The sequence below is a fragment of the Physella acuta genome, unplaced genomic scaffold (genome assembly GCF_028476545.2).
Source record: "Physella acuta isolate Inbredline_101_S28 unplaced genomic scaffold, ASM2847654v3 ptg000777l, whole genome shotgun sequence".
NCBI lineage: Eukaryota > Metazoa > Mollusca > Gastropoda > Physidae > Physella > Physella acuta.
Genome location: NW_026732295.1, coordinates 143,010 through 159,515, shown reverse-complemented (window position 1 = coordinate 159,515; position 16,506 = coordinate 143,010). Strand labels below are relative to the sequence as shown.

The 16,506-nt window shown below is 46.2% G+C and overlaps 1 protein-coding gene across 3 annotated transcripts in view; it reads left to right on the top strand.

The window, feature by feature from the left end:
• LOC131950715 (golgin subfamily A member 6-like protein 7) overlaps positions 1–16,506 on the top strand; it is a 61,994-nt gene that overhangs the window by 12,492 nt on the left and 32,996 nt on the right. For 2 of the 3 annotated variants that reach the window (XM_059312943.1, XM_059312941.1), the window contains exons 1-2: positions 6,805–7,211; positions 15,492–15,588. In XM_059312943.1, coding sequence (XP_059168926.1) covers positions 7,181–7,211; positions 15,492–15,588 — 128 coding nt within the window. In that variant the 5' untranslated portion in view covers positions 6,805–7,180. Of the gene's footprint in view, positions 1–6,804; positions 7,212–15,491; positions 15,589–16,506 lie in introns of those variants that run through there. The other variant, XM_059312942.1, reaches the window with a different exon arrangement.

Sequence of the window (16,506 nt, the reverse complement as noted above, 5' to 3'; positions counted from 1 at the left end):
GACACATGGTGCTACTGATGGCGTTATAGAGCCATGGGGCCAGGGACACATGGTGCTACTGATGGCGTTATAGAGCCATGGAGCCAGGGACATGGTGCTACTGATGGCGTTATAGAGCCATGGGGCCAGGGACACATGGTGCTACTGATGGCGTTATAGAGCCATGGGGCCAGGGACACATGGTGCTACTGATGGCGTTATAGAGCCATGGGGCCAGGGACACATGGCGCTACTGATGGCGTTATAGAGCCATGGGACCAGGGACACATGGTGCTACTGATGGCGTTATAGAGCCATGGGGCCAGGGACACATGGTGCTACTGATGGCGTTATAGAGCCATGGGGCCAGGGACACATGGTGCTACTGATGGCGTTATAGAGCCATGGGGCCAGGGACACATGGTGCTACTGATGGCGTTATAGAGCCATGGGGCCAGGGACACATGGCGCTACTGATGGCGTTATAGAGCCATGGGACCAGGGACACATGGTGCTACTGATGGCGTTATAGAGCCATGGGGCCAGGGACACATGGTGCTACTGATGGCGTTATAGAGCCATGGGGCCAGGGACACATGGTGCTACTGATGGCGTTATAGAGCCATGGGGCCAGGGACACATGGTGCTACTGATGGCGTTATAGAGCCATGGGGCCATGGGGCCAGGGACACATGGTGCTACTGATGGCGTTATAGAGCCATGGGACCAGGGACACATGGTGCTACTGATGGCGTTATAGAGCCATGGGGCCAGGGACACATGGTGCTACTGATGGCGTTATAGAGCCATGGGGCCAGGGACACATGGTGCTACTGATGGCGTTATAGAGCCATGGGGCCAGGGACACATGGTGCTACTGATGGCGTTATAGAGCCATGGGGCCATGGGGCCAGGGACACATGGTGCTACTGATGGCGTTATAGAGCCATGGGGCCAGGGACACATGGTGCTACTGATGGCGTTATAGAGCCATGGGCCAGGGACATGGTGCTACTGATGGCGTTATAGAGCCATGGGGCCAGGGACACATGGTGCTACTGATGGCGTTATAGAGCCATGGGGCCAGGGACACATGGTGCTACTGATGGCGTTATAGAGCCATGGGGCCAGGGACACATGGTGCTACTGATGGCGTTATAGAGCCATGGGGCCAGGGACACATGGTGCTACTGATGGCGTTATAGAGCCATGGAGCCAGGGACACATGGTGCTACTGATGGCGTTATAGAGCCATGAGCCAGGGACACATGGTGCTACTGATGGCGTTATAGAGCCATGGGGCCAGGGACACATGGTGCTACTGATGGCGTTATAGAGCCATGGGGCCAGGGACACATGGTGCTACTGATGGCGTTATAGAGCCATTGGGCCAGGGACACATGGTGCTACTGATGGCGTTATAGAGCCATGGGGCCAGGGACACATGGTGCTACTGATGGCATTATAGAGCCATTGGGCCAGGGACACATGGTGCTACTGATGGCGTTATAGAGCCATGGGGCCAGGGACACATGGTGCTACTGATGGCGTTATAGAGCCATGGGCCAGGGACATGGTGCTACTGATGGCGTTATAGAGCCATGGGCCAGGCAGTCAAGGACACATGGTGCTACTGATGGCGTTATAGAGCCATGGGCCAGGGACACATGGCGCTACTGATGGCGTTATAGAGCCATGGGGCCAGGGACACATGGTGCTACTGATGGCGTTATAAAGCCATGGGGCCAGGCAGTCAAGGACACATGGTGCTACTGATGGCGTTATAGAGCCATGGGGCCAGGGACACATGGTGCTACTGATGGCGTTATAGAGCCATGGGGCCAGGGACACATGGTGCTACTGATGGCGTTATAGAGCCATGGGGCCAGGGACACATGGTGCTACTGATGGCGTTATAGAGCCATGGGGCCAGGGACACATGGTGCTACTGATGGCGTTATAGAGCCATGGGGCCAGGGACACATGGCGCTACTGATGGCGTTATAGAGCCATGGGACCAGGGACACATGGTGCTACTGATGGCGTTATAGAGCCATGGGGCCAGGGACACATGGTGCTACTGATGGCGTTATAGAGCCATGGGGCCAGGGACACATGGTGCTACTGATGGCGTTATAGAGCCATGGGGCCAGGGACACATGGTGCTACTGATGGCGTTATAGAGCCATGGGGCCAGGGACACATGGCGCTACTGATGGCGTTATAGAGCCATGGGACCAGGGACACATGGTGCTACTGATGGCGTTATAGAGCCATGGGGCCAGGGACACATGGTGCTACTGATGGCGTTATAGAGCCATGGGGCCAGGGACACATGGTGCTACTGATGGCGTTATAGAGCCATGGGGCCAGGGACACATGGTGCTACTGATGGCGTTATAGAGCCATGGGGCCATGGGGCCAGGGACACATGGTGCTACTGATGGCGTTATAGAGCCATGGGACCAGGGACACATGGTGCTACTGATGGCGTTATAGAGCCATGGGGCCAGGGACACATGGTGCTACTGATGGCGTTATAGAGCCATGGGGCCAGGGACACATGGTGCTACTGATGGCGTTATAGAGCCATGGGGCCAGGGACACATGGTGCTACTGATGGCGTTATAGAGCCATGGGGCCATGGGGCCAGGGACACATGGTGCTACTGATGGCGTTATAGAGCCATGGGGCCAGGGACACATGGTGCTACTGATGGCGTTATAGAGCCATTGGGCCAGGGACACATGGTGCTACTGATGGCGTTATAGAGCCATGGAGCCAGGGACATGGTGCTACTGATGGCGTTATAGAGCCATTGGGCCAGGGACACATGGCGCTACTGATGGCGTTATAGAGCCATGGAGCCAGGGACATGGTGCTACTGATGGCGTTATAGAGCCATTGGGCCAGGGACATATGGTGCTACTGATGGCGTTATAGAGCCATTTGGCCAGGGACACATGGTGCTACTGATGGCGTTATAAAGCCATGGGGCCAGTGACATGGTGCTACTGATGGCGTTATAGAGCCATGGGGCCAGGGACACATGGTGCTACTGATGGCGTTATAGAGCCATGGGGCCAGGGACACATGGTGCTACTGATGGCGTTATAGAGCCATGGGGCCAGGGACACATGGTGCTACTCATGGCGTTATAGAGCCATGGGGCCAGGGACACATGGTGCTACTGATGGCGTTATAGAGCCATGGGGCCAGGGACACATGGTGCTACTGATGGCGTTATAGAGCCATAGGGCCAGGGACACATGGTGCTACTGATGGCGTTATAGAGCCATGGGGCCATGGGGCCAGGGACACATGGTGCTACTGATGGCGTTATAGAGCCATGGGGCCAGGGACACATGGTGCTACTGATGGCGTTATAGAGCCATTGAGCCAGGGACATGGTGCTACTGATGGCGCTATAGAGCCATGGGGCCAGGGGGCTAGGACACATGGTGCTACTGATGGCGTTATAGAGCCATTGGGCCAGGGACACATGGTGCTACTGATGGCGTTATAGAGCCATGGGGCCAGGGACACATGGTGCTACTGATGGCGCTATAGAGCCATGGGGCCAGGGACACATGGTGCTACTGATGGCGCTATAGAGCCATGGGGCCAGGGACACATGGTGCTACTGATGGCGTTATAGAGCCATGGAGCCAGGGACACTTGGTGCTACTCATGGCGTTATAGAGCCTCGGAGCCAGGGACACATGGTGCTACTGATGGCGTTATAGAGCCATGGAGCCAGGGACATGGTGCTACTGATGGCGCTATAGAGCCACGGGGCCAGGGTCATGGTGCTACTGATGGCGCTATAGAGCCATGGGGCCATGGGGCCAGGGACACATGGTGCTACTGATGGCGCTATAGAGCCATGGGGCCAGGGACATGGTGCTACTGATGGCGCTATAGAGCCATGGGGCCATGGGGCCAGGGACACATGGTGCTACTGATGGCGTTATAGAGCCATGGGGCCAGGGACACATGGTGCTACTGATGGCGTTATAGAGCCATGGAGCCATGGGGCCAGGGACACATGGTGCTACTGATGGCGTTATAGAGCCATGGGGCCATTGGGCCAGGGACACATGGTGCTACTGATGGCGCTATAGAGCCATGGGGCCATTGGGCCAGGGACACATGGTGCTACTGATGGCGTTATAGAGCCATGGGGCCAGGGACACATGGTGCTACTGATGGCGCTATAGAGCCATGGGGCCATTGGGCCAGGGACACATGGTGCTACTGATGGCGTTATAGAGCCATGGGGCCATTGGGCCAGGGACACATGGTGCTACTGATGGCGTTATAGAGCCATGGGGCCAGGGACACATGGTGCTACTGATGGCGTTATAGAGCCATGGAGCCATGGGGCCAGGGACACATGGTGCTACTGATGGCGTTATAGAGCCATGGGGCCATTGGGCCAGGGACACATGGTGCTACTGATGGCGCTATAGAGCCATGGGGCCATTGGGCCAGGGACACATGGTGCTACTGATGGCGTTATAGAGCCATGGGGCCAGGGACACATGGTGCTACTGATGGCGCTATAGAGCCATGGGGCCATTGGGCCAGGGACACATGGTGCTACTGATGGCGTTATAGAGCCATGGGGCCATTGGGCCAGGGACACATGGTGCTACTGATGGCGCTATAGATCCATAGGGCCATCAGCCGTAAAGTAACGGAGCGATGGAGTTTTTGAGCTATAAAGCAAAGGATCCGGGAGCCATACAGCCATGGTCATGGGAGCCATAAAGCTACAGATGGTTTTATAGAGCTATGTAACCATAGAGCTATGTAGCCATACAGCCATACAGCCATACAGCCATACAGCCATACAGCCATACCGCCATACCGCCATACAGCCATACAGCCATACAGCCATACAGCCATACACCCATACAGCCATACAACCATACAGCCATACAGCCATACAGCCATACAGCCATACAGCCATACAGCCATACAGCCATACAGCCATACAGCCATACAGCCATACAGCCATACAGCCATACAGCCATACAGCCATACAGCCATACAGCCATACAGCCAGACAGCCAGACAGCCAGACAGCCAGACAGCCATACAGCCATACAGCCATACAGCCATATAACCATACAACCAGACAGCCATACAGCCATACAGCCATGAAACGATCGTGCCATGGAGTTATAGCGCCAGTTATGGAACTATGGAGCCATAAATGCATTTAAAAGAACGATGTAGCTATTTGGGCCAAAGAACATCTTTGGCTATATAGCTATATAGCCAAAGAGCTATGAAGCAATATAGCCAAGGAGCTATTTAGCCATAAAGCCATAGAGCTATGAACTCATAGTGTAAAGGGGGCGGGGCACTGTCTTGGTGTGCATTTGTTGTACATGTTCTTTCACGGAGTATTTACGTAACATTGTAGGATATCACCATGATAAGGTACTAAAAAATAAAGGCGACATGGCCTAATTTTTAAAAGCTTTTAATGGGTCTTAAGAGCTAGGATTAGGCCATTACGTAATGATAGCTCTTTCAGTTGGATTTAGCTCTTTACCCCTCGAACCTTGCGGGGATATGTTCTCAGTGACCTGTTACCCTGATAGAGTTGGCTGCTCCAGTCTATTGGAGTGTATGTTCTCAGTGACCTGTTACCCTGATAGAGTTCGCTGCTCCAGTCTATTGGAGTGTATGTTCTCAGTGACCTGTTACCCTGATAGAGTTCGCTGCTCCAGTCTATTGGAGTGTATGTTCTCAGTGACCTGTTACCCTGATAGAGTTCGCTGCTCCAGTCTATTGGAGTGTATGTTCTCAGTGACCTGTTACCCTGATAGAGCTCTCTGCTCCAGTTCCAATAGCTCTTCTGTTGTTTCCTTAGCTGGGTAGACCCCGCCCACCTGTTTGGCTGTTAAATCTTTTGTCCCCAATTTTTTTGTTACGTCTAGTCTGTGTTTGTTTAACGGTATGGGCTAATATTGGTGTAAGATTTTAGCTTTAGTTGGCGGAGAGTTTGGGTCAATAAGGGTGTGTGGTTTTAGCTGTAGCTTTAGTTGGTCGATAGTTAGGTAATGTTTTAGCTTAGTTTTAAGGTCATGTTCTACATTAGGTTTAGGGCCATTTTTAACTTAATTTAAGGGCCATGTTCTACATTAGGTTTTAGGGCCATGTTTTAGCTCAGGTTTAGGGCCATATGTTAGCTCAGGTTTAGGGCCATATCTTAGCTCAGGTTTAGGACCATATCTTAGCTCAGGTTTAGGGCTATGCATTACAAGTCTTACCGCCTGACATGATCTAATTTCACCATTGATCTATCGATCTATATATTTGATCTATGCACAATCCAATGCACTTCTGAGGTACCCGTATCAAAGCTTAAGTCTTTTATAATAGAAATGTTTACTACATATATAATTAATCCCGGCTAACTTATATTTATTACCCGGACTATCGGCTCGGCTAAAAATAGGATAATCCCATATTAAAAGTTGGTTAGTAGTTAAATGCCATGACGTCAATGCTTTTGAAAGCAAAACTGGAAGATCTTTTACAAGTAGAGTTTCTGTTTGTTCGGCCTAGCTCAGCCAGGTGCCTACACTGGCTGCGTCTGTTGTCAACTGTTAGCCGTATCTATGTGTACACGGCGGTATATATTCATGTGTGACTTATCGGAAATCGATCAAATGGTGATCAATACGTACAACCTTTTCAATGGGGTGGTGTGCTTGAAATTGAGAAAATAAAATATTTCTACGTGTAGGAGTTTTCGCTTTCTTCTTGTTGCTCTGCGCAGTGTGTTTGCGCATACGTGCAAGTGAAATTCTATGACGTTAGGGTCAGCTAATCGCGAAGTTTGATTCATGTTTGCGGTGTGTTTTTATTGACGTGGAGTGACAGCTCTAAGTGTACTTTTGGATATTGTTCCAGTCACATGCCAGGATAAGATCTCTTTCTAAAGACAGCCGGCATTTGACGGCACTTGTTGTGGCGTTTATGCGAGAAAGATTTACTCGGCAAAACAAATTTTTCCTACCTGGATTTATGAAACACCAGCGTGAATTTTGTTAACGGAGATCATATTTGATTCAATGACAGAAGTAATACATTTAAATATACCCCTAGGGGTATCATGAATTGTAGATGATTGATAAAAATTTGAAATCAAGTAAAAAGTGCAAGTAGTTTTGAAATTATAATGACGACAGCTGTTGGACTTTTGTTTTCAGGTAAAATAGTTCGTTCCTAAATTAGAGCAATGTGTTTGAAAATCAGTAGTCCAAAACAGTGTGTCAGACAGTGTGTCATACAGGCAGTATGTCATACAGGCAGTATGTCATACAGTGTGTCATACAGGCAGTGTGTCAGACAGGCAGTGTGTCAGACAGTGTATCATATAAAAAGAGTGTATTACAGTAGGTCAGACAGACAGTGTGTCAGACGGAAAGTGTGTCAGACAGACAGTGTGTCAGACAGACAGTGTGTCATACTGGCAGTGTGTCAGACAGACAGTGTGTCAGACAGGCAGTGTGTCAGACAGGCAGTGTGTCAGACAGTGTGTCATACATGCAGTGTGTCAGACAGTGTGTCAGACAGGCAGTGTGTCAGACAGTGTGTCAGACAGTGTGTCATACATGCAGTGTGTCAGACAGGCAGTGTGTCAGACAGGCAGTGTGTCAGACAGTGTGTCAGACAGTGTGTCATACATGCAGTGTGTCAGACAGTGTATCATATAAAAAGAGTGTATTACAGTAGGTCAGACAGACAGTGTGTCAGACGGAAAGTGTGTCAGACAGACAGTGTGTCAGACAGACAGTGTGTCATACAGGCAGTGTGTCAGACAGACAGTGTGTCAGACAGGCAGTGTGTCAGACAGGCAGTGTGTCAGACAGTGTGTCATACATGCAGTGTGTCAGACAGTGTGTCAGACAGGCAGTGTGTCAGACAGTGTGTCAGACAGTGTGTCATACATGCAGTGTGTCAGACAGGCAGTGTGTCAGACAGTGTGTCAGACAGTGTGTCATACATGCAGTGTGTCAGACAGTGTGTCAGACAGGCAGTGTGTCAGACAGTGTGTCAGACAGTGTGTCATACATGCAGTGTGTCAGACAGTGTGTCAGTCAGACAGTGTTTCAGACAGTGTGTCATACATGCAGTGTGTCAGACAGGCAGTGTGTCAGACAGACAGTGTGTCAGACAGACAGTGTGTCAGACAATGAGTCCTACAAAACCTTGTTTGTGCGGGATGAGTTGACATGCAAAAAACCCGAGAGTCTGTACAATTGAGAATTCAACCTTCTACATTCGAACTGTGCCATGACTGTAAATCTTCTTGTCTGCACGGGTGGCTAATTAACAGAGTAATTAGTCGGGTAATTAACCACCACGATTATCCTTAGGGCACACAAAACTCTAGAAAATTATTCTCATTAATGATGGAAGTAATGGTCCTCATTAATAATGGAAAAAATATTGTGTATGAGATGATTTTTTATTAATATTAGATGAAAAATTGTCTTAAATTCCATGTATTATGTATAGTAACCTGTATAGTTCAAACGTCATTACTTTAATTTATTCCACCTAGAATCTTAACGAGACTTTACGCATACGAAGATATATACTCTCTTATTCCCAACGTGAGAACCTCTCTTTACTAGAGTTCTAGACCAGACTATTCCGACCTAGCCTCTAGACCAGACTTTTAGTTAATCCACATCTTGGTTCTAATCTTGCCCCAGACATTCTAATTTCCGGCAGGTCTTAGTTTGATTGTACTTAATAGTTCACTCAACAAAATGATTTTAAAATTAGCCTACATGGGCTACTAATTTGTAAGTCAAGTGGGTTATCTCAACTCCATTTTATTCTCTACAAGTACTATCCGGAAAAGTGCTATAGGAAGAAAAAAAAAACAATTTGAAAAAAATGTCTTAATGTATTCAGTGTAATTATATTTGTTAGCATCACAAATATTGTACCTGAGGAATTTTCACCTACTGATTAGTGCATCTAAGGCACTAGGGGCTAGCCTAACGAGTGCCGCTACAGCACTTGATGTTAGGCTATTGTTGGAACAAGGCGCCACTAAGGCACTAGAAGCTAGGCTATCAGTGTAAACCAGTGCCAATGTCCTACCGCTAGAACATACGTCACTGACAAGCGCTCTCCATGAAACTTGATCCTTACCCAGTTGCCATAATTGCTCCAGTTGTTGTCCATCTATCTCGTGCCGCTCTCCAAGTCACGTCTGCCAGTTATTCCTGGCATCCCCTGTCTTCTGCCCGGAGTTTTATCTACCGGCCTGTCAAGTTACCGTGTGGTCGTCTTGCCGGAACTGCTAAACTAGTTCAAACTGGAGCGAGGCTGACACAGATAACATAGTGCTGACATACATCTTATTCATTAGCAGAGCCGTCAGCACTGTCTTTCACTCGAACACAACTGGTCATACGTCTTAGGTCTAACATTACATGTCACATGTCATATGTCATAGGTCTAACATTACATGTCACAAGTCTTAGGTCTAACATTACATGTCACATGTCTTATGTCATAGGTCTAACATTACATGTCACATGTCATATGTCATAGGTCTAACATTACATGTCACATGTCTTATGTCATAGGTCTAACATTACATGTCACATTTCTTAGGTCTAACATTACATGTCACATGTCTTATGTCATAGGTCTAACATTACAAGTCACATTTCTTAGGTCTAACATTACATGTCACATGTCATAGGTCTAACATTACATGTCACATGTCATAGGTCTGAAATTACATGTCACATGGCATAGGTCTGAAATTACATGTCACATGTCATAGGTCTGAAATTACATGTCACATGGCATAGGTCTAACATTACATTTCACACGACATAGCTTTGAAATCAGATGTCATAGGTCTCACATTAAATGTCACATGTCATCCTTCAAATGTCACATGTCTTATATAAATGTAATATGCCATAAATCTCACATCAGAATTCACATGTTATATGTCTCACATTACATGTCAGATGTCATACGTCAAATTTCATAAATCTTTTATCAAATATCACATGTCATGGGTCTCACATAACATGTCACTTATCGGATATAAAATGGCAAATGTTAAGATTATGTTGTAAATTGTCAAAATATTTCACAGTTATACACCTAACAGTATTGGTGAATTTCATTATATTTTCGGTAAGACTCATAGTTTTATTGGTTGTCGTTAGTTTTGAGCCAACGGTCAGTCTTATATAGCGCCTACCAGAATAACCCGTGTTTTATTGGTTGTCGTTAGTTGTGAGCCAACGGTCAGTCTTATATAGCGCCTACCAGAATAACCCGTGTTTTATTGGTTGTCGTTAGTTGTGAGCCAACGGTCAGTCTTATATAGCGCCTACCAGAATAACCCGTGTTTTATTGGTTGTCGTTAGTTGTGAGCCAACGGTCAGTCTTATATAGCGCCTACCAGAATAACCCGTGTCAGTCTGGCTGACCTTATCGTTATGTCAGGCTGATGTATTTTAATTTTTTTCTCCTGAAATTTATGCAAATGTGTGTCTGACAAAAAATCTGTCAGATGTCTGACCACAGGAATTTTGGCCTCAAACAAAAAAGCTGATCCTGCAGCTTTCGTTGATTGATGACCAGGGGCGATAACCACGGCTTGAGATTAGACGCTCGTGTACTAAGGGCCGGTACTCAATTGTAGGTTCTATTTCTTAGCGGCTGGGTTTATTTTGTTTGGACTTTTTAACTACATTAATTACAGCGACTTGCTTGAACTGGATTTAAAAGTTTGTAGAATTTGTCTCTGAAAGCGTGGGACAGTAATTGTAAGAGCGGACAGCACTGTTGTGAAGAATATGAGATTCAGAGGGAGTATATGGATGAGCCATTGTCGTCCAGACTGAGTGATGGGTCACTTTTACTTAGTGACAGGTCACCTAGAGTAAGTGATGGGTCACTTAGTAACTGGTCACCTAGAGTAAGTGATGGGTCACTTTTACTTAGTGACAGGTCACCTAGAGTAAGTGACGGGTCACTTAGTAACTGGTCACCTAGAGTAAGTGATGGGTCACTTTTAATAAGTGACAGGTCACCTAGAGTGTGTGATGGGTCACTTTTACTAAGTGACGGGTCACCTAGAGTAAGTGACGGGTCACTTTTGCTTAGTGACAGGTCACCTAGAGTGTGTGATGGGTCACTTTTACTTTGTGACAGGTCACGTAGAGTGACCGGTCACGAAGAACCAGCAAGATTCACGCAGCTTGACTGAGGATCACCAAATTATCTACGTCCATATTATGAAGATCAGTTCAGCTCTAGTAAGATTCTGTCACCAGAACCATAGACCCTGAACTTAATTGTTCAACTTTAAGGGATTAGCGTGGTTGGGTCGGTAAAGCTCATGCTAAATCAGAAATTCCCGTCTTTGAGCCCCTGGCAGAAGAGGCTCGTTAGCTAGGGAGATCAACACATATAGAAGAGACAACTCCAAACTCAAGTAACTGCTGGTTTGTTCTTGGATACAAAGCTATAGAAGCAAACTCAAAAATAGGCTGAAGTCTGATTTAACGATTTACAGTGCACATAACAAGTTGACACGTAATACTGAATTGTGTTGTAGGAAAACTTGTCCAACATAACAATTAAAAACGAAGAAAAAGACGTTAACATTTAATCGAGTTAAATATATGTGACCTGTCGACATGTTAAGCTCAGCCGGAGAGTACTTGGGTCTACTAAAACTAGAGAAACCCTTGCCGCAAGTAGATAGAGGAATTTTTAATTTGCCATTTCATTTCATATTTTGTAGTTGCATGACGAGGAAATTGAAAATCTGGGTAAATTGAAATCTATATCTGTTGAGTTTTACTTAATCTTCTAAGGAGTGTAGGAGATTCTGGCAATTCAGGTGTCTGAAAGTCTTCCATGCATCTTAGTTGTGGTTATGCTAATCCTGTAGACTAGAAAAATGTGTCCTTATTCTGTCGTCTGGGATATTTATCCTCATCCTGATTTAATCAACATCACCCCCGTCTTGTCGTGACAGTAATTGGGCCTTTGGTGTCGTGTTGGAATAAATAAATCGTAATATCTTGTCGCGACAGTAATTGGGCCTTTGGTGTCGTGTTGGAATAAATAAATCGTAATATCTTGTCGCGACAGTAATTGGGCCTTTGGTGTCGTGTTGGAATAAATAAATCGTAATATCTTGTCGCGACAGTAATTGGGCCTTTGGTGTCGTGTTGGAATAAATAAATCGTAATATCTTGTCGCGACAGTAATTGGGCCTTTGGTGTCGTGTTGGAATAAATAAATCGTAATATCTTGTCGCGACAGTAATTGGGCCTTTGGTGTCGTGTTGGAATAAATAAATCGTAATATCTTGTCGCGACAGTAATTGGGCCTTTGGTGTCGTGTTGGAATAAATAAATCGTAATATCTTGTCGCGACAGTAATTGGGCCTTTGGTGTCGTGTTGGAATAAATAAATCGTAATATCTTGTCGCGACAGTAATTGGGCCTTTGGTGTCGTGTTGGAATAAATAAATCGTAATATCTTGTCGCGACAGTAATTGGGCCTTTGGTGTCGTGTTGGAATAAATAAATCGTAATATCTTGTCGCGACAGTAATTGGGCCTTTGGTGTCGTGTTGGCATAAATAAATCGTAATATCTTGGCGCTGTGATGAGCGCAGTCTGGAAATATACGAGATAAAATATTTTGGCTAACATATCTAGAAAGAGTAAACTAAGTAAGACAAATTACAGGACAATAAAGTAAGACATTACAGGCTAGTAAAGTAAGACAACCAACAAACTAACAAAATTAAGACAGACTACAAACTAACAAATAGTTAATAAACTATAATAGTACGGGCTAACAAATGGTTAACAAAGGGTTAACAAAGCTAACCACGTGATAATGAAGATATCTGAATCTCATTAACACATGTCTGATGTGACAAAAATAGAAACATACCACGTGACCGGAGTTCAAATCCAATTTTTAAGCAGTTTTTTTTTCTATTTATGATAAGACGTCTGATAGCCAGAGACTGGACGGTTAGACGTCAGATGGCCAGACACTTGACGGTTAGAGTCTGGTAACCAGACACTGGACGGTTAGACGTCTGGTAGCCAGAGACTGGACGGTTAGACGTCTGGTAGCCAGACACTGGACAGTTAGACGTCTGGTAACCAGACACTGGACAATTAGACGTCTGGTAGCCAGAGACTGGACAGTTAGACGTCTGATGGCCAGACACTGGACGGTTAGACGTCTGATGGCCAGACACTGGACGGTTAGACGTCTGGTAGCCAGACACTGGGCGGTTAGAAGTCAGATGGCCAGACACTTGACGGTTAGACGTCTGGTAGCCAGACACTGGACGGTTAGACGTCTGGTAGCCAGACACTGGACAATTAGACGTCTGGTAGCCAGACACTGGACTGTTAGACGTCTGGTAGCCAGACACTGGACCGTTAGACGTCAGATGGCCAGACACTTGACAGTTAGACGTCTGGTAGCCAGACACTGGACAGTTAGACGTCTGGTAGCCAGACACTGGGCGGTTAGACGTCAGATGGCCAGACACAGGACGGTTAGACGTCAGATGGCCAGACACTGGACGGTTAGACGTCAGATGGCCAGACACTGGACGGTTAGACGTCTGGTAGCCAGACACTGGACAGTTAGACGTCTGATAGCCAGACACTGGACAGTTAGACGTCTGGTAGCCAGACACTGGACGGTTAGACGGACGTCTGGTAGCCAGACACAGGACGGTTAGACGTCAGATGGCCAGACACTGGACGGTTAGACGTCAGATGGCCAGACACTGGACGGTTAGACGTCTGGTAGCCAGACACTGGACAGTTAGACGTCTAGTAGCCAGACACTGGACAGTTAGACGTCTGGTAGCCAGACACTGGACAGTTAGACGTCTGATAGCCAGACACTGGACAGTTAGACGTCTGGTAGCCAGACACTGGACGGTTAGACGGACGTCTGGTAGCCAGACACAGGACGGTTAGACGTCAGATGGCCAGACAATGGACGGTTAGACGTCTGGTAGCCAGACACTGGACGGTTAGACGTCTGGTAGCCAGACACAGGACGGTTAGACGTCAGATGGCCAGACACTGGACGGTTAGACGTCAGATGGCCAGACACTGGACGGTTAGACGTCTGGTAGCCAGAGACTGGACAGTTAGACGTCTGGTAGCCAGAGACTGGACGGTTAGACGTCTGATAGCCAGACACTGGACGGTTAGACGTCTGATAGCCAGAGACTGGACAGTTAGACGTCTGATAGCCAGACACTGGACAGTTAGACGTCTGGTAGCCAGACACTGGACAGTTAGACGTCTAGTAACCAGAGACTAGACAGACGTCTGGTAGCCAGAGACTGGACGGTTAGACGTCTGGTAGCCAGACACTAGACAGTTAGACGTCTGGTAGCCAGACACTGGACAGTTAGACGTCTGATGGCTTGTGTGGGAATGTAACAGCCGTTTATATTTTCTGAGTTTTCTCTTTGCATTAATTATTTCTAAAGTATGTAGATATAGCTTCGATTTGCTAAAAGCGTTAATTACTAGTAAGAATGTGCGTCTGCGATTTTAAATTAAAATTGGCCTCGAGAATTAGGTTTGTTAATTAATTAATTAATGGCTGAGATTTCACGCTTGGTGAAAAACTGTAATTAAAAATTAATTAATTGTCAAATTAAAAGATAATGTCTTTCCTTTGTCTAAAATGTAAAGCGAATATAGCTGATCATTCAGATTTAAAAATAGATATATTTTCTCACTGTTTCAATCAGTCCCGGGGCGTTGATAATATAACTGTCTAGCGATGGATTTGGAGCGAGAGCCATCTTTTGATCTACATTTTTGATCTACTTTAAATAATAACCATTTTAACTTACTTTTATTTAATGCTATTTCTGTTTTAAAATACTTTATATAATAGCAGCTTTAAACTACTTGAGCAAATCATCCCACCTGTAAAATCTAATGACCCCTTTCAAAAGAATGTCCTTGTTAAAACCAATATCCCCTGACCAATGTCCCCTGACCAATGTCCCCTGTGGAAGCTAATGTCCTCTGACCAATATCCCCTGACCAATGTCCCCTGACCAATGTCCTCTGACCAATGTCCCCTGACCAATGTCCTCTGACCAATATCCCCTGACCAATGTCCCCTGACCAATGTCCCCTGACCAATGTCCCCTGACCAATGTCCCCTGACCAATGTCCCCTGACCAATGTCCCCTGACCAATGTCCCCTGACCAATGTCCCCTGACCAATGTCCCCTGACCAATGTCCCCTGACCAATGTCCCCTGACCAATGTCCCCTGACCAATGTCCCCTGACCAATGTCCCCTGACCAATGTCCCCTGACCAATGTCCCCTGACCAATGTCCCCTGACCAATGTCCCCTGACCAATGTCCCCTGTGAAAGCTAATGTCCCCTACCATTTCTACTCTACGGAGCAGGTGAGGAGCATACCAACAGCGCCAAGAAAAGACGCCAACATGCCTACGCCAAGGACCTGGAGCTTCAGATGCGAGAGAATGAAGCAGCCAAACTCAGGTAATACTTGACTCGGGCCAAACTCAGGTAATACTTGACTCGGGCCAAACTCAGGTAATACTTGACTCGGTGTAAACATCTGGTAGGATCATAGTGGGCAGGTAGACCACAGACAGACCACAGACGTTGTGCAGACCACAAACCTTATATAGAACCACAAACTTTATGTAGGACCACAAAATGTATGTAGGACCACAAACTTTATGTAGGACCACAAAGTTTATCTAGGACCACAAAATGTATGTTGCACCACAGACAACATGCAGACCACGAACTTTATTTAGCACCACAAACTTTATGTAGGACCACAAAATGTATGTAGGACCACAAACTTTTTGTAGGACCACAAAATTATGTAGGACCACAAAATTATGTAGGACCACGAACTTTATGTAGGACCACAAACTTTATGTAGGACCACAAACAGCATAAAGAACCACAATTGTATGTACAATCACAAAAAGCATAAAGGTCCACAATTGTATGTACAATCACAAAAAGCATAAAGGACAACACTGTAAATAGGACCACAACCAGCAAGATTTGCCCCTGTGAAGAAAAGGACACGATATGTCTATAATACATATAACAGTATTTGAGAACTTTACGAGTTGATCTTGTCCTGTTGGAGCCTAACACCTAGCATAAAAACAAAACTAAATTAATGTGGTAAACAACAACATGACGCAACAAACTTTTAATTGTTTACATTTTAACTCACACGTAAACAATCTCCGTACAGGTAATGCCGCAACATGTCCTTGTCAACTTCCTGATTCATGTTTGTCAATTTCTTTAATCAGTTTATTTTTATGTCTAATTGTTCGCCAATTCATTCAATCTTAGCTTAAAATTTCAATTTAATTTTTGTCTCATTCCCCACAACAATTTTAACATTTTTAGCTTAGAATTTAATTT